The sequence below is a fragment of the Arvicanthis niloticus genome, chromosome 4 (assembly GCF_011762505.2).
Source record: "Arvicanthis niloticus isolate mArvNil1 chromosome 4, mArvNil1.pat.X, whole genome shotgun sequence".
NCBI lineage: Eukaryota > Metazoa > Chordata > Mammalia > Rodentia > Muridae > Arvicanthis > Arvicanthis niloticus.
In genome coordinates this window covers 69,642,250-69,664,474 of record NC_047661.1, presented here as the reverse complement: position 1 = coordinate 69,664,474, position 22,225 = coordinate 69,642,250, and the positions used below count along the sequence as shown (strand labels likewise).

The following is a 22,225-nucleotide window of genomic DNA, read 5'->3' as shown; positions in this document are numbered from 1 at the left end:
GCATACCGTTTTGTTTTTTTGTTTTTTTAAACAAAAAGAAATTGGCTTGCTAGGTTACTCTTATTTTGTTCATGTATTTCTTTGTGCAACACTGAGAATATTCTAACAAAAGCAGCTAACAGTGCCCATCAAATACCTAAGTTGACTATATCAGAATCAAAGATGTCCCACATCTCCTTGGGTAAACCATACTAAGGGCTGCTGTTTCCTGAAGCTTGGCTCAGATCCTTCATCCTTGGGTTACTGTGTGGTTCCATCCCACTCTTGTAGTCCTCAGGAACCCACAGTGGAAAAAAGATGTCTATCCTTCAGGCTGCCCCTCTGCTTGCTGTTTTCATCTCCAGTGAAAGAGTTGGGGCAAGGAAGGGGAACCCAGCCAGATTCAGGTGAACCAGTATCTTGGCGTGAGAAAAATTGTATTTGAGTGAAGAACAATTCTGACAATAATGAAAATAATGCAAGTAGAACATTCATGCAAAACAGTAGCCTTTAATACTAACAAAGACCCTGTAGAGTGAGGGACCCTCAGAGTAGTGCCGAGCCAGCCTCTCAGGACCTTAATCCTGAGCCAGGAACAGAAAGATCAGCATATTGACATTAATGTTGGACTGTCCACGACCTGAGCCATTCATTTCTTCTTCCTTTCCTCTTCTCAAACCACTTCTGTCCACCTTTCACATCCTTGGTTCCTCCCCCTCCTTTCCCTGCCCCTTTCTTCCTTTCCTTCCTCCCCGTCCTCCTCATTCCCATCCTCTACCCCTCGAGGTGCCACCACAGTTCTCCCCTCTGGAACCCCTCAGTCCACCTCCCTTAGGTCCAGCCTCCAGGTTCAGGGTGAATAGGAGGCAAGAAGCGTTCCTCAGCCCAAGGAGCACTTGTTGCTGTTCTTCTTGTCAGATGTTTTCAGGTCAGTGCTTGAGGGCTTGCTGTTGTTTCCCTAGAGTTAGGAAGGTGGAAGGATCAGGTGTGTGAAGGGCTGGCAGGAGGATTAGTCTATAAACTCAGGACACCCCCCCCTTCATCCCTCATCCCCACCCCACCCCCACTTGGCATTGTTCCTTCTCCTCAATTGTCTTTTTTTTTTTTTTTTTTTTTTTTTTTTTTTTTTTTTTTTAATGAGATAGGGTTTCTCTGTGTAGCCCTGGCTGTCAATCCATGCTGTAGACGAGGCTAGCCTTGACCTTACAGAGATCAGCCTGCCTCTGTCTCCCTAGTGCTGGCATTAATGGTGCAGGCACTTTTGAGTTTAGACAGAGTAGTGGAAGATGAACTTGAACTCCTGATCCTTCTGTCAGCACCTCGTGGTGCTGGGACCATAGGTGTGTACCTATGTGGAGTGTACCTATATAGGAGTGTACCACAGTACACTCCAGTTGCTTCAGTTCTTGCAGACACTCGCAGTGGTACTCAGCCAAGTAGAACCAACTCACCGATCGCCGGCCTCCTGTCTTGAGCAAGATGTCACGAGCCAGGGAACTGAAAGCCTAAAGGGGAAACTGCTTAGCCCAGGTTGAAGGAGGGGATAAACCTCTTAGTATTTTATTTCTTGGAGGGTGGCTCTCACCTCATCCACATTCACACTGGATTTGGCACTCGTCTCAAAAAATCGGATTCTGTGCTCTCGAGCCAACTGTAGGGGATGAGGTAGGAAGGAGAGAGCTGGATAAAGGGCAGAAGGGAAGCATTCAGCGATGCCTCCTCACAGTGGTCTCCCAGCCCTGCAGCAGACAGCCCAGTCTGACTCACCTTCTCAGCCTGCTCTTTCTGCACCTTCCGCTTGGCCTCCATGTCACACTTGTTTCCCAGCAGGAGGCGCTCCACTCCAGCAGAGGCATTCTGAAGACAGCAAAACAAGCAGAAGGTGGGGCTTTCCTGTAAGTCCTGCACTTAGAAAGCTGAGGCAGGAGGATTGCTGTGAGCTCAAGACCTGTTTGGGCTACACATTAAGTTTCACACCAGCTGGGGCTACTGTGAGACCCTGTCTCAAGAAGAAAACAAAAACAAACAAAACAAAACAAAGGAGGGTTTGGGGCAGGAGAAGGCTCAGCAGTTAGGAGCACTGGCTGTTCTTCCAGAGGACCTGGGTGCAATTGGTGGCTCAAAACCATCTGTTACTCCAGTCCCAGGAGTCCACTACCCTTTTCTGACTTCTGAGAGCACCACTGGGCTCTTGGTTCACAGATAGAGATGCAGGCAAAACACCCACACACAAAAAATTAAAGCTGAAGCCTGCCCATTCTTTTGAAGGCATCTTACCTCTTTGATGCTTTTCATCCAGTTCTGAATATTCTCGAAGGATTTCTCATCTGTGATGTCATACACGAGGATAATGCCCTAAGGGATGGTAAAGTTCACCTTGGACCATATTCCCACTTAGCTTTCTGTTGTCCTGTAAGTGACCATCCAAGTCTGATCCATGGGTCTAAACCCAGGCCACATGGGGCTCTCTGCAATGTGCACTGTGCCCTCCTCCTTTATCCCTGATGCTCATAACCCTCTGTACTCATGAAACTATGACCGACTTTAGCCCATGTCCAGACCCACACCTCATACCATAGCTCCACGGTAATAGGCAGTAGTTATTGTCTTGAATCGTTCTTGGCCAGCTGTGTCCCTGAAGCAAAAGTTTTCATAGAGTGAGATAGAAGCAAAAAGTCTCCAAGGGGTTAGTCTTTTCCTAAGGACTCACTCAGCTTTTGCAACACTGGAGGTGGGGGGCTGAAAGGAAAAGACGCAGGAAACTGTAAAGGGGAAAGGGAGAAGGACAGTTGGGTTGCTATTCAGAGGTTACAGGCCTGGGAAACAGGATGTCTCCTGTTTACTCATAGATGCCAAGCACTGTCTTAAGTATCACTTTATGTGTGTGTGTCATCGTAACTAACCCTCGCTGTATCATTGTGAGGCATGGCTCATTGGTCCCCATTTTATAAATGAAATAACTGTGTGGAGGGAGGCTGGGTAACTAATGAAGGTCAAGCAGAAGTGAAACAGCAGTACCAGGGTTGAGACCCTAACTGTTGCTGCTTCTCTGTTATACAAGAATGCTTCAGTAAAGCCTCATAGTGCTTCAGCACCTGTAGTGTCTCCAGCCTCCTTGAGACAGTCAGGTTACACCTCTGTATCTGGCCTGTGCTCACTAGAACTTTTAAAGTTATTATTGTGTGTGTATGTCTATGTTTTAAAATAGAGTCTTTCTACATAGCCCTGGCTATTCTAGAATGCACCCTGTAAACCAGGCTGACCTCAAACTCACAGAGATCCACTTGCCTCTGCTTCTGAAGTGCTGTGACTCAAAGCATGGCCCAGCATTTACATACACCCAGATTGCTCTCTAAAATTTAGAGAGGAGCAATAGACTGGGAGTCAAATTTGTAATTCTTCAACACTTAGACCCTGTTTCTACATCATAGCTCAAAAGACATTTGTTTTCAAGTCCAGGAAAGGACACAAACAAACTGAAAGCAGGACACCAGTAAGAGATGCACGGCCAGCTGATAGCTCACTAAACAAGATGGATAAATTAGCAGAGGTTCTGGACCAGGGGAGAGGAGAAGAGAAAGAAAGCAAAACAGAACGACAAACATGGTGCCACATGCCTGCACATGCCTGTAACAAACACCAGGACACAGGAGACAGGAGCTAATAAAGATCTTTCTTTCTCAGCTACATAGTGAGTTCCAGGCCATCCTGGGCTGCATGAGACTTTGTCTAAAAAAAACACAAAAAACCAAAAAACCAAAGCAAAACAAAACAAAACAAAACACTCAGAAAACCAAAACTGAAAAGAGAAAAAGTAAGGAAGAAGAAATGAATGGGGAGGGTTCGAGCGGGGGAGAGGTGGGGTCAAAGGGCGGTGTGGACAGGGCAGCAGGCAGCTCACTTACCAGACCTGCAGCTTGATCCTCTTCCCCTCTATTTCTACAGTTCGGATCTTGAAATCAATTCCTGGGTGAAGGGTGTGAAGCCAGGTAAGCACATGTGAATGTGTGAAAAGTATGTGGGAGACAGTGGGGGCTGTGCCAGTACCTCCACTGAGCAGGCACTGGAGGGAGTGACCTTGCTGGATGTGTAAATGGGAGAGCTTTTCCAAAGCTTTATTCCTATGGTAAACATACTGGTTTTCCTCAGATTTTAGGACGTTTTGGAGAAAAGTGATGCAACTCTTCAGCGGGGTTAAAAGCTGACAACTTTCCTTCCATCTCTATCTCACTTTCCCTGTTCTTCCCCCCTCTCCCCACAGACACTACTGGTCCTCCACCAGCCCTGCTAGCCCTTCGTAGAGAGGAATGAGAAAGGCAGCTGATTAAGGCTATGGGAATTTACTAGTGAGCTAGGCTTGGAAGTGACAGATGGGGGCTTTCTCAGAGTCCTCTGGAGAATTAGTTCTGAGGTGGAGAGAGGGAGAGAGGGAGAGGGAGAGGGGGAGGGGGAGGAAGAGAGAGAATGAGAGAGAGAGAGAGAGAGAGAGAGAGAGAGAGAGAGAGAGAGAGTTTCCCTTTTGTCACCAGAGGAGGTAAGATTCTCAGTCAAGAGGAGATGAAGAAAGATGAAGAGGGAGGGGAGGAGGGAAAGGATATTCTTCTTACTGGAAGTCTGGGCACATCTCCCAGGCCTCCGGAAGAGAAGGATGGGTGCTGAAGCTTACTCAGAGACCCCAAAGTCCCCTCACTTCCATCTTCCTCACTCCAGAAGCACACCCAGCCACTCTCTGCAGTACCTTGCTGAGGGTTCGGAGGCTAGAAAGATGATGTGAAGGTGAGGCGGATGCTGGGGGAAGTTAGAAGCCCAGTGGGTCAGTAAGAGGCCAATAGAATTGGGAAACAGGGAAAAGAGAATTGTGAATCTAGAGAATTCACTAGAGAATCTAGTGAATCTAGAGTTTAGGTGAAGAGATGGGGTGAAGAAGGAAACAGATGGAAAGGACAATAACCTATGTGGATTTGGAGAGACTAGGGAGGCAGCACCAAGAAATGGAGTGGGTGGCAGCAACTGGGGCTACCTGGAAGCCTCAGAAAGGTTTGAGGTTTTGAGTGTTGTTCAGGGACATTATGGGGGATGGGTCTGGGGCAGGGGTCGAGAGACTGGAAATTAGTGTCTTTCTCTAAGGGGTCCAAAAAAGTAGGTTACTTAGTCTTTCAGGAGCCCGTGTATGGGGGTGGGGGTGGGGTAAGGGGTGGGTCTGGGATACAGCCAGTGGGCTCACCGATGGTGGAGATGTAAGTGCTGTTGAAGTTGTCCTCTGCAAAGCGAATGATCAGACAAGTCTTGCCCACCCCCGAGTCCCCGATCAGCAGCAACTTGAAGAGGTGGTCGTAGGCTTTGGCCATGGCGGACACTGGGGGCGCCGGGGGAAGGGTCGGGAAGAGCCAACACTGGTAGGCGGGATCGGAGGGTTGGCAGGCAGAAACCGCCGGAGTCCCAGCCAGGAAGTTTTCCTCCCTCTCCGCCCAGGCCCCGGGAAAAGAAGAGAGGCGGCCCTGCTCGCGGCTCCACCCCTCTTCGCCAGTGGAGAGGCCTGTCCAGCTCCAGCAGTCCGGGCGCTGCCTCCCCAGCCTCGGAGGGCCAGTTTCCCTAGCCCTTCCCATTGCCTTTTGCTAGCTGTCTTTCCTCTCTTTCGACCGAATTGGAAAGAGGAATTTTAAGAGATTAAGGAAAGAGGGAAAGCATTGGAGATAGGGGTAGCCCTGGAAATCGATAAAAAACTGAGGCGTTATTCATAGGCTTTTGAGTTTATGATAAAGGTCCTAGAACTTTGTCAGCAGTGCGCTACTTAAGTCTACAAATCCCAATCCCCTTTGAAAAGAAGCGGGTTGGGAGGTTAGTATGCTGAATCTATCTGCCCCCTGGTGGAGCACAGTGAAGAATTGAAATGATAAAAATCAACCCCGTCAATTACACCCAAAACACACAGAGCCGATTCACGTTCTGAAGCGAGACTAGAATTCAGTAGCGCTACCTGGCCTTCAGGGCCTGGTAATCCCACTGCCTCAATCTCTCAAGTATGAGGATTACCGGTGAGCCACCATGGCCAGCTTTCCATCGTTACTTACTCACTTACTTACTTTTTTTGTTTATCCACTGTATGACCTGCATGCCTGCAGAGGCTATAAGACAGCAACGATCCCCTGAAACTGGAATGTCTACAGGTGCTGCCACGTGGCTGCTGGGAATTGAACCCAGATCCACTACAAGAACAGTCAGCTCTTAATATCTTTTCAGTCTCATAAAAGAAGAAGAAGGAGGAGAAGGAGAAGGAGAAGGAGAAGGAAGGAGAAGGAGAAGGAGAAAAGGAGAAAGAAAAAAGAAAAAAGAAAAAAGAAAGGGAAAAAGAGAAGTACTTTTCTAACAAATGAGTACTGGCCGTGAGAAAGTGTCTTTATTTGTTACATTATGTTTGCCATATGTTACATTTGTCCTTTCACAAACACAATGTATCGGTTACCTTTTTCCCCCCTGGAACAAAATACTTGACAAAACAGTTTATGAGAGATGTCTTGTTTCAGCATACAGAAGGCAGCCTGTCATGACAGGAGCAGCATGGGGCATCTGGTCACTTTTCATCCAAAATCGGACGGAGAGAGAGGCTGCTGGTGCTCAGCTCCTTCTCTCCTTTTTATTCAGGAGAGTGAATGGTGCCACTCATTGTCAGGTAGGGTTTCCCACCTCAGATGATCCAATCTAGAACTTTCTGACAGACTTGTCTATCGATTGGATTCCTAGGTGATGCTAGATCTTGTCAAGCTGACAGTCCATATCGACTATGACACACAAATAATTATTCTGTTTATTTTATTAATTTATTCATTCATTCATTGTATTTATTTGTATGTGTAGGCACAAATAATGTTGTGTTTTATAAAAAGAAAGAGACCAGAGATATGTAAGGTGTGGGGGAAGGGGGTCCCTGCCTCTGTGGGCCCATGCAGAGGCATCCCTTCCCCATGAGGTACCATAGTATATTCTATAGTATAGAATAGAGTTTATTCAGGGAATAGGGAGGAAAGTTGAGGGAGTAGAGACAGAGAAAGGCAGGGGGTAGGGGGAGAAAGAGAAAGGGAGATGGGGAGAGAGACAGAGAAAGACAGAGAGAGAGAGTAGAGGAGGCAGGCCATGAGCACTCTGGTGGGAGAGGGGAATGAGGAGAGAGAGGGAAGAAGGCAAAGGAGCAGGAGCAAGAGGAGAGAGCAAGAGCAAGAGAGTGAGGAGGGGGCAAGCAGCCCCTTTTATACTGAGTCAGGGATACCTGGCTGTTGCCAGGTAACTGTAGGGCAGAGCCTAGATGAAATGCTAACACATTTGTGTGGAGGTCAGAGGACATGCTGCAGGATGCTGAACTAAACAGAGCAGAGCCAGCTCACCACCCCATTTATTTAGTTGATGCAAGGTCTCTCTCTGTTGCCCAGATCAGTCTCAAATTTGTAGGACCATGTGATCATCTGGACTCAGCCCGATCAATAGCTAGAACTACCATCATCCACGTGCACCATTGTGCCTACTTCAATATCCCAGTCCGATTATTCTATTTTTTTTTTTAAATGGCGCTGGGGATTGTACCAAGCTAGGCAAAGCACTTTTCTATTGAGCTACGTTATGGGCTTCAATTCCCTACGACTTATTCCCTCAGGGCTCATTTCATTTCAAGCTGTAGCACAGACCTCAAATCTTTTCTGTTTTTCCTTAATGACTAATCTGTCCTTTAACTCACACTGACATCCAGGTATGGTGGATTTGCAGTCCCAGCACACAGGAGACAGAAGCAAGATGAAAATTAGACAGAAGCATGTCTAACTAAGGCCAGCCTCCTCTTAGTAGAGAGTTGCAAACTAGCTGGGAGACCCTGTGATTGCTAATCACAGTTGCCAACTTGATTTACCTGGGAAGAGGAAACTTTAATCATAAGTTCATAAGTCTTTTTTTTGTTTGTTTGTTTGTTTGTATTTTGTTTTTTGAGACAGGGTTTCTCTGTGTAGCCTTGGCTGTCCTGAAACTCACTCTGTAGACCAGGCTGGCCTCGAACTCAGAAATTCACCTGCCTCTGCCTCCCAAGTGCTGGGATTAAAGGCGTGCACCACCACTGCCCCGCAAGGAAACTTTAATTAAGGGATTATCACCATTGGATTGGCCTGTAGGCACATCTATGGGGGAATTTTCTTTCTTTCTTTTGTTCTTTCCTTCTTTCTTTCTTTCTTTCTTTTTTTTTTTTTGTTTGTTTTGTTTTTTGAGACAGGGTTTCTCTGAGTAGCCCTAGCTGTCCTGGAACTCACTCTGTAGACCAGGCTAGCCTCGAACTCAGAAATCCGCCTGCCTCTGCCTCCCAAGTGCTGGGATTAAAGGCATGGGTCACCACTGCCTGGCATGGGAATTTTCTTTTTTCTTTTATTATTATTATTTTTTTAAATTTTAGACAGACTCTCTCTCTATCTCTATGTAGATTTATTTCTCTTTGTGTGTGGATATTTTGCCCTTGCATGCTTGTATGTGTAGCGTATACATGGCAGGTGCCCTTGGAGGCCAGAAGGTTGTGTTGGATCTCCTGAAAGTGGAGTTACAGATTACAGACAGTTATGAGCCTTCATGGAAGTTAGCTACTATGTAGGTGCTAAGAATCAAACTCCTAGTTCTCTGGAAGAGCAGCCTGTAATGTTAACCTCAGAGCTATCTCTCTCCAGCCCCAGGTATTTCCCTGATGGCTAACTGAGGCCAGAGGGCCTAGCCCTCTATATGGGAGGGACCATACCTGGACAGGTGGGGCTGCTGTATAAGAAAGGGATCAGGGATCGGAATGTGAGCCTGGGACTGAGGCAGTGGTACTCCTTGGCTTTAGTTGGCATTATTACTCACCAAGTTGCTTTTGGCTAGGATGTTTATCACAGCAACAGAAGAAACTAGAATGGACCCTGTCAAAATCTATGTTGGGGTGGGGTGGATAGTGTCATAGTGCACACCTTTAAACCCAGTGTATAAACTGACAGGACAGCTCCACTGTATGGCTAAGGGGAAAGGTTTTACTATAGACATGAGAGACAACAGCAAGAAGCATCGGGAAGAGTCCAGAGCAAAAAGAGAAAGAAGTAGACCAAACGTGGCCAGGGCTATCTGTGAGAGGGGAGAATAGCAGGAGACAGAGACTAGTGGGCATAGCCTAGTTTAAGAAGGATGAACAGATGGGGAAGGGAAGCCCAAAAGCTGGAGGGAGTTTAGGGTAGGAGGAGGAGGTGGGAAAGGCTAGGATGCTAGTGGACTTGTGCAACAGGTACTTGTGATATTGAGAGGGCCTGGAGGCTAGCTTAAACAGATATGCTGATAGCCACAATAGGCAGCCCACATCCCTTCTCCCAGAGGTAAGGGAAATGACTCTTTTTGGTAGGGAACCAGTTTTACAACTTCCCGAGGAATGCTGGCTTTTAACTAACCACTAGAAATCCCTCTACATACATTCCAGGTTGAGCCTATTTCTGAGTATCTGGCCTGCCTTTTGGGGTCTGGGGAATTGGGAGTTTTCTTTATGACCTAATACTCAGCACTCCAGAGGCAGAAGGATCTCTGTGAGTTCCAGGATAGCTAGGCCTACATAACAAGTTTCAGGCCAGCCAGGTATACATAGTGGGAGATTGCCTCAAATATGTAAATAAGAATAAACAACAGCACTGGACCTGTCAGTGTTCAGTCATAGATGACCCTGGTGGCAGCCCCGGTTAAACTCATCAAAACAAAACAAAACAAAACAAAACAAAACAAAACAAAAAGACACAATGGGAAAGGAACAAGTTCTGCAGAACATTTTGGAGAGAAGGTGGAGTGATGTGGCAGAGTGTATTATATACATTCGAGACAGGGTTTCTCTGTATAGCCTTGGCTGTCCTGGAACTCACTCTGTAGACCAGGCTGGCCTTGAACTCAGAAATCCGCCTGCCTCTGCCTCCCAAGTGCTGGGATTAAAGGCGTGCGCCACCACTGTCATGAAAATAGTTTTTAAAAAGAAAAGCTGGGCTCAGTGGTGAGGTCCTGAGTTCAATTTCCAGCAACTGCATGATGGCTCACAACCATCTAGTAATGTGATGATGCCCTCTTCTGGCGTGTAGATGTACATACAGACAGAACATTCATATACATAAAATAAATAAATCTTAAAAAAAAAAAAAAAAAAAAAAGAAAAACTAAAAAGAAAAGTAGGGCACAGTGGTATGTATCTTTGATTCCAGCTCGCAGGAGGCAGAGGCAGGTGGATCTCTGTGAGTTTGAGGCTAGCCTAGTCTACAGAGTGCGTTACAGGATAGCCATGGCTCTGTAGAGAGACCCTATCTTCAAGCAAAAAACCAAACCAAACCAACCAAACAAACAAAAAAACCAAAAACAAAAAATCAAAATCAACCAACCAAAAACCAAAGGTGCAGAGAGAAGCTGGTAAGATGGCTCAGTGCATAAGGGCATTTGCCACCAAGCCTAATGACCTGAATTTAATACTCAGGACATACACAGTAGAAGGAGTGAACTCACTCCTGAAAGTTATCACCTTATCGCCACATAGGCCAAGAGTGTACACACGTGCGTGCTCACACACAAATTAATTAAAATGTAAGTAAAAGTTCAAAATAAATAAATAAATAAATAAATCACTCTTTAGTTTTCAGGGGCCATTCTGATAAAAGTTCATAATTTTTTAAAGTCTAGTTTCTTTTGTATCTATTTAATTCCATACTCCAATTCTCTTGCATCTGATTATAAATTCTATGTTCACTTTTCTGGTACTTTAGCTGGTCTATTTCATCCAATCTTGTCTCATCAAATACTCTCCTTAGCTCTCAAAGCTTCAGCAAGGGTGACTTTTTTTTTTTTTTTTTTTTTTTTTCTTTCCGGTTTTTCGAGACAGGGTTTCTCTGTGTAGCCCTGGCTGTCCTGGAACTCACTCTGTAGACCAGGCTGGCCTTGAACTCAGAAATGCACCTGCCTCTGCCTCCCAAGTGCTGGGATTAACGGTGTGCGCAAGGGTGACTTTTACCCCTCAGTTGCCAAACCTCATGGCTTCATGCTTGTTAGGGAAGCCCTCTAACAATGAAACTACATTCCTGGCCTCCCAAGATTTCTTTTCCCGAGACAGGGTTTCTCTGTGCAGCCCTGGCTGTCCTGGGACTCACTCTGTAGACCAGGCTGGCCTCGAACTCAGAAATCCGCCTGCCTCTGCCTCCCAAGTGCTGGGATTAAGGATTAAAGGCATGCGCCACCACCGCCCGGCCCTCCCAAGATTTCTTTTGTTTTTGTTTTTTTAATTAATTATTTTATGTATATGAGCATACTGTTGGTGTCTTCAGACACACCAGAAGAGGGCATCAGATGCCATTACAGATGGCTGTGAGCTACCATGTGGTTGCTGGGAATTGAACTCAGGGCTTCTGGAAGAGTAGTCAGTGCTCTTAACTGCTGAGCCATCTCTCCAGCCCCACTCCCAAGATTTCTACTCTTTGCAGCATTACTACTCAGACAATGAGAAGGAGAGAGATGAAGACCAAAGCATCCTTCTTCTCTAAGACAATGAGCAAAGGTCTACTTGTTGGGGCTAGAGAGATGGCTCAGCAGTTCAAGGCTGGTGCTGCTCATGACAGTTCCCAGCATTCATGTTGGAACTTACAACCACCTGTAATTCAGTTCCAGGGAAACCACAGGCTTCTGGCCTCTTCTGACATCTACATTTCATGTGTCTCACATGCCCACACATACACACTTTTAAAAAAGTGATAAAAATAAGAATCTTTACAATGTCTATAATGTTTCTATAGAGGAATAAAAATGATCAAAAGCACCTGTAGGCTTTATTAATCCCAGAAGAAAAAGGGTGAAGCAAGTTCCCTGAACTCCCATCAAAGTGTGCTGACAAAGGCTGGACCAGCAGTTCTCCAAAGGAAAGCCCTGTGCTTGTGTTTTTGTTAATCTCAGTGATGTCATCCATTCACCATGGCTGGTACCACTGTGCTATCACTGGCACTAGCAAAAATCTAGACTTGAGAATCAATGATAACTGATTGTAGCATATTATTCCTGGAATAGAGTAATTTTAGAGGGAGTGACATTTAGGCTGAAATCTGAAAGACAAGGAGCCAATGTGCAAACATCTAGTAGAAGAGAATTCTTGTCTGAAGAAAAATATTATAAATGGAAAACAAAAGACTAATGGCTGAGGATGAAGCTCAGTGTACTTACTGAAGGTTTTCATGACCACCTGTGGGGGTCAAATGACCTTTTACAGGGGCCACAGAAGACCAATGGAAAACACGGATACTTACATTACAATTTACACCAGTAGCAAAATTACAGTTATGAAGTAGCAACAAAAATAATTTTATGGTTGGGGCAATCATAATATGGAGGAACTGTATAAAGCAAAACAAAGATTGAGAACCACTAGGGTAGATCACTGCCTACAAAGGACAAAGCCCTGGCTTAGATTCCTAACACCCCACAGCACACACTCTTGGTGTCACAGCATGACTGCAACTGAATACTTTCAAGGTAGACACCCTGAAGGTCAGGAGTTCAAGGTCAGCCTGACACTTGAGACACTGTCTTTTGGGGGGCTTTGGAGGTGGGGGTTAGATCTGGCTGTCCTGGAAATCTCTCTGTAGACCAGGCTGGTTTCAAACTCACAGATATCCTCTGCCTTGCCTCTTGAGTTATGGGATTAAAGGAGTGCACCACCACTACAGCCAGGGACCAAGACACTGTCTTTAAAACAAACAAAAAAAACTTCGTGGTGGTGGCATACTAGAGTCAGCACTGGGGAGTTAGAGGCAGGTAGACCTCTGAGTTCAAGGCCAGTCTGGTCTACAGAGTGAGTTCCAGAACAGCCAGGGCTACACAGAGAAACCCCATCCCTGCCCCCTCCATCCCCATTTTCATACTTTGGTTCACATGATAAATTGCAGATACACAAATATCATAGGAAACTATTTTCAGTCTAGGAAAAGGAATGAATTTCATTTTAAAACCTAGAACCTATTTCCCAAGAAATCTTTGCCGTGTATATTGCCAAAATCCAAAATCAACATGTATTCATTTAATCTCAGACTATTTATTTATTTATAGACATTGGAGTTCACAGATCCACCTGCCTCTGCCTCCCAATTCTGGAAATGGAGGTGCCACTGTCTGGCTTGGACAGTTTAATTTCTTTGAGCAGGAACACACGAATCTGTACAATGTGATAATAGTTACAAGCAGCTCAATAGTTAAATAGCATACTTTTTGTTCTGATTTTGTTTTTAGAGACAAAATTTCTTGTAGTTCTGGCTGTCCTAGAACTTGCTAGATCAGTCCCTTCCTGGCTTTGCCAGAATGCAGTGAAAAAGGCGTGACCAACCACATCTGGCCTTTAATTGGCGCGTTAAAAGCAGTGCACCTGTCAAGCGGTGTAAGGATATTTAATTTTATTTTTCAAAGGTAAAGAATTGTAAGAATACAAAGTCAGGCTCTATCGTTAGCACTGGAAAACAGCAGCAACAACAAAACAGTAACGGTAAACAATAGGGTTAGTTGCAGTGGAGCAAGTATGAACAGAATTTGATTTGTTTTCGAACAAGGGTATCCTGCAGGCCACTCAGACCGCAAATTTGCCCAGAGCCCAGAATGATTTTGAACTTCTTGTCCTCCCGCTTCATCTTTTGAGGTTCTGAGATTACAGTCTTGAGCCAATGACAAGACCCTGCGCCCTGCCCTGCTCGGTTTATGCTTTGTTCATGCTTATCGAGCACTCTACCAACGTAGTGCACCCCCAGCTCCAAGCAAGTATTTCATTTAAAAAACGTATTTACATCTAGAATTGTTAATCAGGGTAAATCAAACAAAATGGAAAATGGTAAAGAATATTGGTAACTGAAAATGTTCTGGATAAAGCTCCTTGCTGGTGTTCTCCTAAGCTGTTTCCATTACACTCCAGCTGTCAAAGTGTGGTCGGAAATTTAAAGAGTATCCATTTTTCTCTTCACAGCAGCTAAATCCTGAGCTCAAAATAGAAGCTAACTCTCTCACCATGGCTACGCACCCGCGACACGAGGAGCCTTTACAGACCTTCTAAATATGGCAGTCAACTTACATCCCGTTGCATTCGAACACAGTGTAGGACCTTCCCAAGATGGCGAAACAACACGGGTACGTCACTTCCTGTACCATACCGGATATAAGGAACAGGATTTCCGCTTTCGCTCCTTTCCGGCGGTGACGACCTCCCTACGAGAACATGCCTGTGAGTTCCTTGGTCCAGGTTTCGACAGAGAACTTGCTCTTGTGTCCGCACTGTCCACTTTCGCTAATTGCGGATCGTACAGGGTCCACATTTATGCTTTGCGTCTCTTGGGACAGTAACCAGAACCGCGGCGGCCCACGGGCCACCCGCGTAGACGGGAGCGGAGAGATAAGATGGCGGCCCAGCTACGCAGACACCAGGGGCGGCGAGGGGCGAGTTCTCGGTGTGTGCCAGTGGGGGCTCTTTTCCATCATCTCTTTCCACTGTTAGCTTCTAAGTCTCTGCATTTCTGCCCCTCTTAGCTCGCAAAGGATCTCCTTCATCCCTCTCCAGAGGAGGAGAAGAGGAAACACAAGAAAAAGCGCCTGGTGCAGAGCCCCAATTCCTACTTCATGGATGTGAAATGCCCAGGTGAGGAAGTGGTTTTCAGCTGTCCGGGAAAATTGGTACTGATGGTCGTAACTTAATTTATTTTCTTGCGAGTTTAGAAGTGGTCACTTGGAGAAGAATGAAAGAAGTTAACAGTTTTGTTCGTCTCTCTCTTTTTTTTTTCCCCCAGGATGCTATAAAATCACCACGGTCTTTAGCCATGCACAAACGGTAGTCTTGTGTGTTGGCTGCTCCACTGTCCTCTGTCAGCCTACAGGTGGAAAAGCAAGGCTGACAGAAGGTAAGTGGTCTCAATGTTGAAGTTTTGGCCTTGGGATCCTAAGGTGAAAGAGATTGAGTAGAATGCAAGCCTTCAGGCTAGTAAAGCCAGCTGTGCTCCTGTTATAAAGATTTAGCACGCTGCAGATGAAGCAGGGTCAGTGGCAGGCTGTTGTAATATTTGCATCTTTTTCTTCCAGGATGCTCCTTCAGGAGGAAGCAGCATTGAAAGCCCCTGATTGAAGATGAGTGGGAGCCTTCCCAATAAACACATTTTGGATATATAGTGTTTGTCTTGTTTAACTGGTAGGAAGTGGTGCCTCAAGTATTCCAGGGCAAACAGAAGAGTGGTCCTTTGGGGGTCAAGTAAGTGGCCAAACACCCAGAGTCCATTGGGGGCATTTTTATCTAGATTCATTGTGTAAATCTTAGACCATGGTTTAAAACTGGTGTTGGCGTATAATTGGGCTTTGTGTTTTAATGTCTTTTTTGGTAGTAACTGGTTTTAACACTGGAAACATTGTGTCATACAGAGGTGTGACAGTGGGGACTGCTTTCATTCAGGGAATAGTGGTATACAGGCTGCTTTAACCCCAGCACCTGAGAAGCAGAGAAGGGGAGTTCGCAGTAGCCAGGATTACTGTTTTCTGTGTGTTGTTGAGATGGCCTTAGGTAGCTTCAAGTATATGTGACAGGATACCTTTGAAGTGGTGGTGTTATATATGTGCACCACCATTGCAGTTTTTGTGGTGGTAGGAACAGACCTTAGGGTGATCCAGCCCCAGAAACTTAATCTTTACAACACATGTCTTAACCACCGTGAGCCTTTATTTTTATTTATACTTACTATAAACCTGTTTGGGAGGTTTTGTTTGTAGGGTTACCTACTAAACTTCTGCAGGATCAGGCATCTCCAGTCCTCTATAGTTAAAGGGGACCTATCTATTTACGTTAGTGTTTTATGCTCCATAACCAGTGTTGTAGTCGACTCTGCACTAGTGGTGGCTGTGAGCTCAGGAAGTGAGGGGGAGAACATGTGGCTGTATAAGAACCTAGGGGGGAAAAACAAGATAATGAAGGCAAATAAATGAGTGGTGAGACACATCTGAACTTGTGAATGAGGGCCATTCTTTACCTGGCTGTGTTGTTCCTATTGTTGGCACATAAACAACTGGAATAGTCTGTACCTTGTTCAGGAAGGCGTTGTATGCTGGAAAAAGGAAATGCCACAAAAAAGTTTATGTGATTTTTTGCTTGCAGGAAGGCCTTGAAGATTACAGGCCATTCAAAAGATGATTCAGCCAACAGACACTTGACACCAAGCCTGTCTTAAGTCCCCATGGTAGGAGAAAAGACTCCCTTAAGTTGTCTTTGACTTCCACACTTGTGCCAGGACATGCCTGTGCTCCCTTCTTCCCTAACCCAAGCAAATAATTGTAAGAAAAAAATTTAAATAAAGTAAGGTTTAAATGTTAGTATGGAAAGGAATGCTTTCAGTTAGTCTGCCTCCAAAAAACTGCCCTGTATGCTGATACTTAACTTACCTAACCAGTACAACCATAGTATATTTGTAGTGTACGCTGTAGCTGTTATAAGTAACCTAGAGATGACTATATGAGATATGTAGGTAGATTAAGTGAAAATGCTTTTGAATTTTTGTCTGTGAGGGTGTTAGATCTTGGAGTTATAGATGTGAGCTGCTTCGTGTGTGCTGGGAATTAAGCCTAGGACCTTTGGTAGTCAGTGCTCTTAACTGCTGAGCCATCTTTCCAGCCCCAATGCTGTTTTCTCAAGATCTTTGTGTATCCTTGGCTGTCCTATAAACTGGGATTAAAGTCATGTGCCACGCCCTGCAAGTTGACATTTAATCTACATGACCTGAACTAGTTGTGATAAGCAGCTAATTTTTATTTTTGGTTTGTGAAAGTTAGAAGTATACAGGCAGACTCCTTACCTAGGAAGATGAAAGCAGTTGATGCCAGCACTGCAAAGAGGGTAAACAGGAAGATCTGGTAAGAACCAACAACGTTCTTGAAGACACCTGAATCTTCACAGTGATCTGCATTGCCATAGTGGGAGGAGATGATTACATTAACATCCAGAGTAGATGATGACTTTGAAAATGTCCTAAGAGGCTTAAGAACATTGGCACGCATCTATAGTCCTAGCATATAGGTAGGTCTACATACCCTGTCTCAGACAACCAGAGTACTAGTGCTGGTGCTTCCCTGTGACCCCATACTAGAGAGGACAGTCAGCTATCAAAGGTACTGTCTCATCCCCTGATGCCCTGCAAATGGAGTTCAAATGGCAGCTCTTAGAAAATTGGGGCTTTAAGATCTATGATCTTGTTCTCACATTTTGGCTCAGGAATAATAGTTTTGCATTGTGGGGATCTTGTGTGCTCCCAGGTCAAAGTCTGCTGCTTGAAAATGTGCTAACTTGAAGCCCAAAAACTTGTGGCTTTATGCAGGTTTAGTTTATATTTCTAATTTGTATGTGCCTGTGTATGCTGGTACCACGGCACATACATGGAAGTTATCTGTATAACAGATCTGGCTGTTCTGGAACTTGTTCTGTAGATCAGGCTGGCCTTGAATTCAGATCTGCCTGTCTCTTCCTCCTGAGTACTGGGATTAAAGAAATGTGCCACCATGCTTAGTGCCCTTGATTTTTTTTTTTTTAAAGACCTAACTGCCTCTGCCTCCCTAGTGCTGGGATTAAAGGCATAAACCACCCCTGCCAAACTATATACCCACAGGCTCCTGTCCTTCCTGTTAATATTCCAGGTGCACACCTGCTTATGATTTTGGCAGAGGCAAGCCTCCTAGCCTGTCTACTTCCAGGCCAGTGAGAACCTTGCAGGCTAGGTTCCTGGGGAATGGCACTGAAGGTTGACTGTTTCCATTCACACTCACATACTCAGTGTATATAACCACACATGAACAACAAACCTATAGTTACCTCTTATCATATATTGCTGCTTATATAAATATTTTCTGGATCAAGGACCAAATAAAATTTGAGAACAGGTAGCATTGCCTAAGCCTATGGTGACCTGACACTTGATTTCTGGGCGTTTTAATGTTTGGTGTAGATCAGATTTGCTCACGACTTAATGAGCTGAAGATGGGTTGAATGTTACAGCTGCTTCTACCCAGCAAGGTTGCATTAATGAGGAGTTGTATTCACTATCTTTCAAATGCTGGGGTTATGGGCTTGGGCCATCAGGGTCACCATGCTCAGCCCAAGTATAAAATACATTTGAAGCTGGCAATGTAGATTAGTTAGTACAGTGACTGCCCTGTATCAGAAAAGGTGGAGAAGACAAGTCAAAGGTCATCCTACCTCCCTACATATGGAATTAAAGTCCGTCCCGTGGAACACATGATGATGAAAAAAGGTGTCTCAGTGTACTGTACCCCTAAATGGCAGCATTCAGGATGTGTAGATCCTTAGGAACATAGGGATACTTAGCTGTAAGTACCCAGCCACAGGGTGAGTAAAATGTAGAGTAGGGAGCCAGAGACATGAGGGTTCAGTTCAGTTCTAGACTGGCTAAAGCTTAGTGAGAACCTCTAGTAAAAAAAAATTCATTGTGAATAACAAAATTCCTTTTCCATAGAGATTAAAATTAGTTCCCAGGGGCGCTGGAGAGATGGCTCTGGTTAGGAGCACTGGTTGCTCTTCCAGAAGTCCTTGAGTTCAATCCCCAGCAAATATGTGTGGCTCACAACTATCTGTAGTAGGGTCTGATGCCCTCTTCTGGTGTGCATGAAGATCACATTTAAAAAAAAAGCTTAAAAAAATCCCCAGTTCTCACCTGCACCGGATACATCTTTTGCTCTGACCACCACAGCTTCTTGTTGATTGGTCAGTGCACAGGAAACGTTAATGAAAGCAGGTGATGACATCTGCTGGAAGGCAGTGAAGTTGACTATTCTTACGAGGTAGATAGTTAGGCCTGTTGTGAGGGTAGAGTGCTTATGGCCAAAGACTGCTAGAAATGGGGAGCTGTGGAAGACCTTGGAGAAAAGATAAAATACTTGTTTGAAAGAAGATAAATTAGTGTTTCAGTAACTACAAGAGTTTTCAAGATTCAGCTAGCCAGCCAATAAGTCATTAGCTTTTTCAGTACTTTGGATGTATTTAAAAAGGGACAGAACAGTTTTTGCTTTGCAAGCATGAGGAATGTATTAAATCCCCATCACTTATTAAATAGGCAGGCTATGAGACAATCTCTGTGCATGACAGTCCCAGTAGAGACAGGAAGTTTGGGGTAATTACATGCTAAGTTCAGATAGCCAGGGCAAGGCAGAGAAGCCATGCTTGAAATATATGTATCTAGGGCTGGAGAGATGGCTCAGTGGTTAAGAGCACTGACTGCTCTTCCAAAGGACCTGAGTTCAATTCCCAGCAACCACATGGTGGCTCACAACCATCTGTAATGGGATCTGATGTCCACTTCTGGTGTGCTGTGAAGAGAGCAACAATAAATCTTAAAAAAATAAAATAAAAGCTTCTAGCTCTTGGGAGGCATAGACAAGAGGATCCCTGAGGCAGGCTCTAGGGTCAATGAGGCCATCTCAAAAAGCAAGTGGCTAGTATCTTAGTGCATTCCTTTAATCCTACCACTCAGGAGACAGAATGTTTTGAGTTTGAGGGCAGCTTGGTCTGCATAGCACATAGCAAGCTCCAGGAAGATCCTGTCTCAGTAAAAACAAAAGGTGAAGGGGGCTGGAGAGAAGGCCCAATAGTTATACAGTCATGAGGACTGGGGTTTGCATTTCATCACAGGTAACAGTAACAGTCCCATATATAGCCCAGGTTGTCTTTGAGTTTACTTTGAAGCTAGGAGTGACTAACTCTGGACTTCTGATTCTTTTTGCCTCTTGAGTGCTGGGACCAGCACTAGTAGGGTCCTATGCACTGTGTCACAAGGACTAAAGTTTGTAAGTGGGAAGTTTTTGGAATTGGTCTTATGTAGCCCAGGCTGGTCTGGATCTCCCAGCAGTTCTGCTTTAGCCTCTTGGGTGCTGGGATTTATAGGCTCATGACACCATACCTGCCTGTAGACTGGAAGTCTAAAGATGTTTAAAAGTAGCATTTATGTGGCTAGAGAGATGGCTCAACAGTTAAGAGCACTGGCTGCTCTCCAGGTTGAATTCCCAGCACCCAAATGGAAGCACACAACTTTGTAAGTTTCAGGGGTTCTGACACCCTCACACAGACATATACACAGGCAAAACACCAATGTACTTTTTGTTTTTGTTTTTTCGAGACAGGGTTTCTCTGTGTAGCCCTGGCTGTCCTGGAACTCACTCTGTAAACCAGGCTGGCCTCGAACTCAGAAATCCGCGTGCCTCTGCCTCTGCCTCTGCCTCCTGCCTCTGCCTCTGCCTCTGCCTCTGCCTCTGCCTCTGCCTCTGCCTCTGCCTCTGCCTCCTCTGCCTCTGCCTCCTCTGCCTCCTCTGCCTCTGCCTCTGCCTCTGCCTCTGCCTCTCCTGCCTCTGCCTCTGCCTCTCCTGCCTCTCTGCCTCTGCCTCTGCCTCTGCCTCTGCCTCTGCCTCTGCCTCTGCCTCTGCCTCTCTCTGCCTCTCTCTGCCTCTCTCTGCCTCTCTCTGCCTCTCTCTGCCTCTCTCTGCCTCTCTCTGCCTCTCTCTGCCTCTCTCTGCCTCTCTCTGCCTCTCTCTGCCTCTCTCTGCCTCTCTCTGCCTCTCTCTGCCTCTCTCTGCCTCTCTCTGCCTCTCTCTGCCTCTCTCTGCCTCTCTCTGCCTCTCTCTGCCTCTCTCTGCCTCTCTCTGCCTCTCTCTGCCTCTCTCTGCCTCTCTCTGCCTCTCTCTCTCTGCCTCTCTCTGCCTCTCTCTGCCTCTCTCTGCCTCTGCCTCTCTCTGCCTCTCTCTGCCTCTCTCTGCCTCTCTCTGCCTCTCTCTGCCTCTCTCTGCCTCTCTCTGCCTCTCTCTGCCCCTCTCTGCCCCTCTCTGCCCCTCTCTGCCCCTCTCTGCCCCTCTCTGCCCCTCTCTGCCCCTCTCTGCCCCTCTCTGCCCCTCTCTGCCCCTCTCTGCCCCTCTCTGCCCCTCTCTGCCCCTCTCTGCCCCTCTCTGCCCCTCTCTGCCCCTCTCTGCCCCTCTCTGCCACTCTCTGCCCCTCTCTGCCTCTCTCTGCCCCTCTCTGCCCCTCTCTGCCCCTCTCTGCCCCTCTCTGCCCCTCTCTGCCCCTCTCTGCCCCTCTCTGCCCCTCTCTGCCCCTCTCTGCCCCTCTCTGCCCCTCTCTGCCCCTCTCTGCCCCTCTCTGCCCCTCTCTGCCCCTCTCTGCCCCTCTCTGCCCCTCTCTGCCCCTCTCTGCCCCTCTCTGCCCCTCTCTGCCCCTCTCTGCCTCTCTCTGCCTCTCTCTGCCTCTCTCTGCCTCTCTCTGCCTCTCTCTGCCTCTCTCTGCCTCTCTCTGCCTCTCTCTGCCTCTCTCTGCCTCTCTCTGCCTCTCTCTGCCTCTCTCTGCCTCTCTCTGCCTCTCTCTGCCTCTCTCTGCCTCTCTCTGCCTCTCTCTGCCTCTCTCTGCCTCTCTCTGCCTCTCTCTGCCTCTCTCTGCCTCTCTCTGCCTCTCTCTGCCTCTCTCTGCCTCTCTCTGCCTCTCTCTGCCTCTCTCTGCCTCTCTCTGCCTCTCTCTGCCTCTCTCTGCCTCTCTCTGCCTCTCTCTGCCTCTCTCTGCCTCTCTCTGCCTCTCTCTGCCTCTCTCTGCCTCTCTCTGCCTCTCTCTGCCTCTCTCTGCCTCTCTCTGCCTCTCTCTGCCTCTCTCTGCCTCTCTCTGCCTCTCTCTGCCTCTCTCTGCCTCTCTCTGCCTCTCTCTGCCTCTCTCTGCCTCTCTCTGCCTCTCTCTGCCTCTCTGCCTCTCTGCCTCTCTGCCTCTCTCTGCCTCTCTCTGCCTCTCTCTGCCTCTCTCTGCCTCTCTCTGCCTCTCTCTGCCTCTCTGCCTCTCTGCCTCTCTGCCTCTCTGCCTCTCTGCCTCTCTGCCTCTCTGCCTCTCTGCCTCTCTCTCTGCCTCTCTCTCTGCCTCTCTGCCTCTCTCTCTGCCTCTCTGCCTCTCTCTCTGCCTCTCTGCCTCTCTCTCTGCCTCTCTGCCTCTCTGCCTCTCTGCCTCTCTGCCTCTCTGCCTCTCTGCCTCTCTGCCTCTCTGCCTCTCTGCCTCTCTGCCTCTCTGCCTCTCTGCCTCTCTCTCTGCCTCTCTGCCTCTCTGCCTCTCTGCCTCTCTGCCTCTCTGCCTCTCTGCCTCTCTGCCTCTCTGCCTCTCTGCCTCTCTGCCTCTCTGCCTCTCTGCCTCTCTGCCTCTCTGCCTCTCTGCCTCTCTGCC

The 22,225-nt window shown here is 46.7% G+C and overlaps 3 protein-coding genes across 5 annotated transcripts in view; 1 reads left to right on the top strand and 2 right to left on the bottom strand.

Annotated features, from left to right (window-relative positions):
• Nucleotides 1-469: 469 nt before the first annotated feature.
• Nucleotides 470-5,854, bottom strand: Rab13 (RAB13, member RAS oncogene family). 3 transcript variants are annotated; one of them, XM_034499763.2, is made up of 8 exons: nt 5,204-5,482; nt 3,885-3,945; nt 2,554-2,614; nt 2,257-2,334; nt 1,747-1,836; nt 1,565-1,630; nt 1,431-1,484; nt 470-937 (listed from the first exon to the last, which is right to left on the bottom strand). In XM_034499763.2, exons 1-8 carry the CDS (start codon nt 5,325-5,327, stop codon nt 860-862), a joined length of 612 nt encoding a protein of 203 aa, XP_034355654.1. In that variant the 5' UTR covers nt 5,328-5,482; the 3' UTR covers nt 470-859. The 3 variants fall into 3 exon arrangements, 2 of the variants coding, with proteins under 2 accessions (XP_034355654.1, XP_076788916.1); XR_004606603.2 differs by having other exon boundaries at nt 851-937; nt 1,565-1,659; nt 5,204-5,490; XM_076932801.1 differs by lacking the exons at nt 470-937; nt 1,431-1,484; nt 1,565-1,630; nt 1,747-1,836; nt 2,257-2,334 and having other exon boundaries at nt 2,600-2,718; nt 5,204-5,854.
• An 8,215-nt stretch (nt 5,855-14,069) lies between these two features.
• Rps27 (ribosomal protein S27) lies at nt 14,070-15,163 on the top strand. The gene is made up of 4 exons (XM_034499765.2): nt 14,070-14,233; nt 14,536-14,644; nt 14,793-14,903; nt 15,082-15,163. The coding sequence occupies exons 1-4, from the start codon at nt 14,228-14,230 to the stop codon at nt 15,108-15,110; spliced, it is 255 nt and encodes an 84-aa protein (XP_034355656.1). The 5' UTR covers nt 14,070-14,227; the 3' UTR covers nt 15,111-15,163.
• Nucleotides 15,164-15,688: 525 nt separating this feature from the next.
• Nucleotides 15,689-22,225, bottom strand: part of Nup210l (nucleoporin 210 like) — a 107,761-nt gene continuing 101,224 nt past the window's right edge. Inside the window, exons 37-40 of the mRNA XM_034499743.2 lie at nt 18,705-18,906; nt 16,836-16,940; nt 16,017-16,091; nt 15,689-15,933 (exon numbers count right to left, since the gene is read on the bottom strand). Coding sequence (XP_034355634.1) covers nt 15,833-15,933; nt 16,017-16,091; nt 16,836-16,940; nt 18,705-18,906 — 483 coding nt within the window. The 3' untranslated portion in view covers nt 15,689-15,832. The remainder of the gene's footprint in view (nt 15,934-16,016; nt 16,092-16,835; nt 16,941-18,704; nt 18,907-22,225) is intronic.

What these genes read in the sequence shown, in the direction of transcription:
- Rab13 (XM_034499763.2), bottom strand. Translation starts at nt 5,327, where the DNA reads ATGGCCAAAGCCTACGACCACCTCTTCAAGTTGCTGCTGATCGGGGAC. An exon ending in CCTATTACCGTGGAGCTATG is followed by an intron (nt 2,335 to 2,553) that starts GTATGAGGTGTG and finishes ACCATCCCTTAG; the next exon opens with GGCATTATCCTCGTGTATGA. An exon ending in GGATGAAAAGCATCAAAGAG is followed by an intron (nt 1,837 to 2,256) that starts GTAAGATGCCTT and finishes TGCTGTCTTCAG; the next exon opens with AATGCCTCTGCTGGAGTGGA.
- Rps27 (XM_034499765.2), top strand. An exon ending in CATGGATGTGAAATGCCCAG is followed by an intron (nt 14,645 to 14,792) that starts GTGAGGAAGTGG and finishes TTTTTCCCCCAG; the next exon opens with GATGCTATAAAATCACCACG. An exon ending in AAAAGCAAGGCTGACAGAAG is followed by an intron (nt 14,904 to 15,081) that starts GTAAGTGGTCTC and finishes TTTTTCTTCCAG; the next exon opens with GATGCTCCTTCAGGAGGAAG.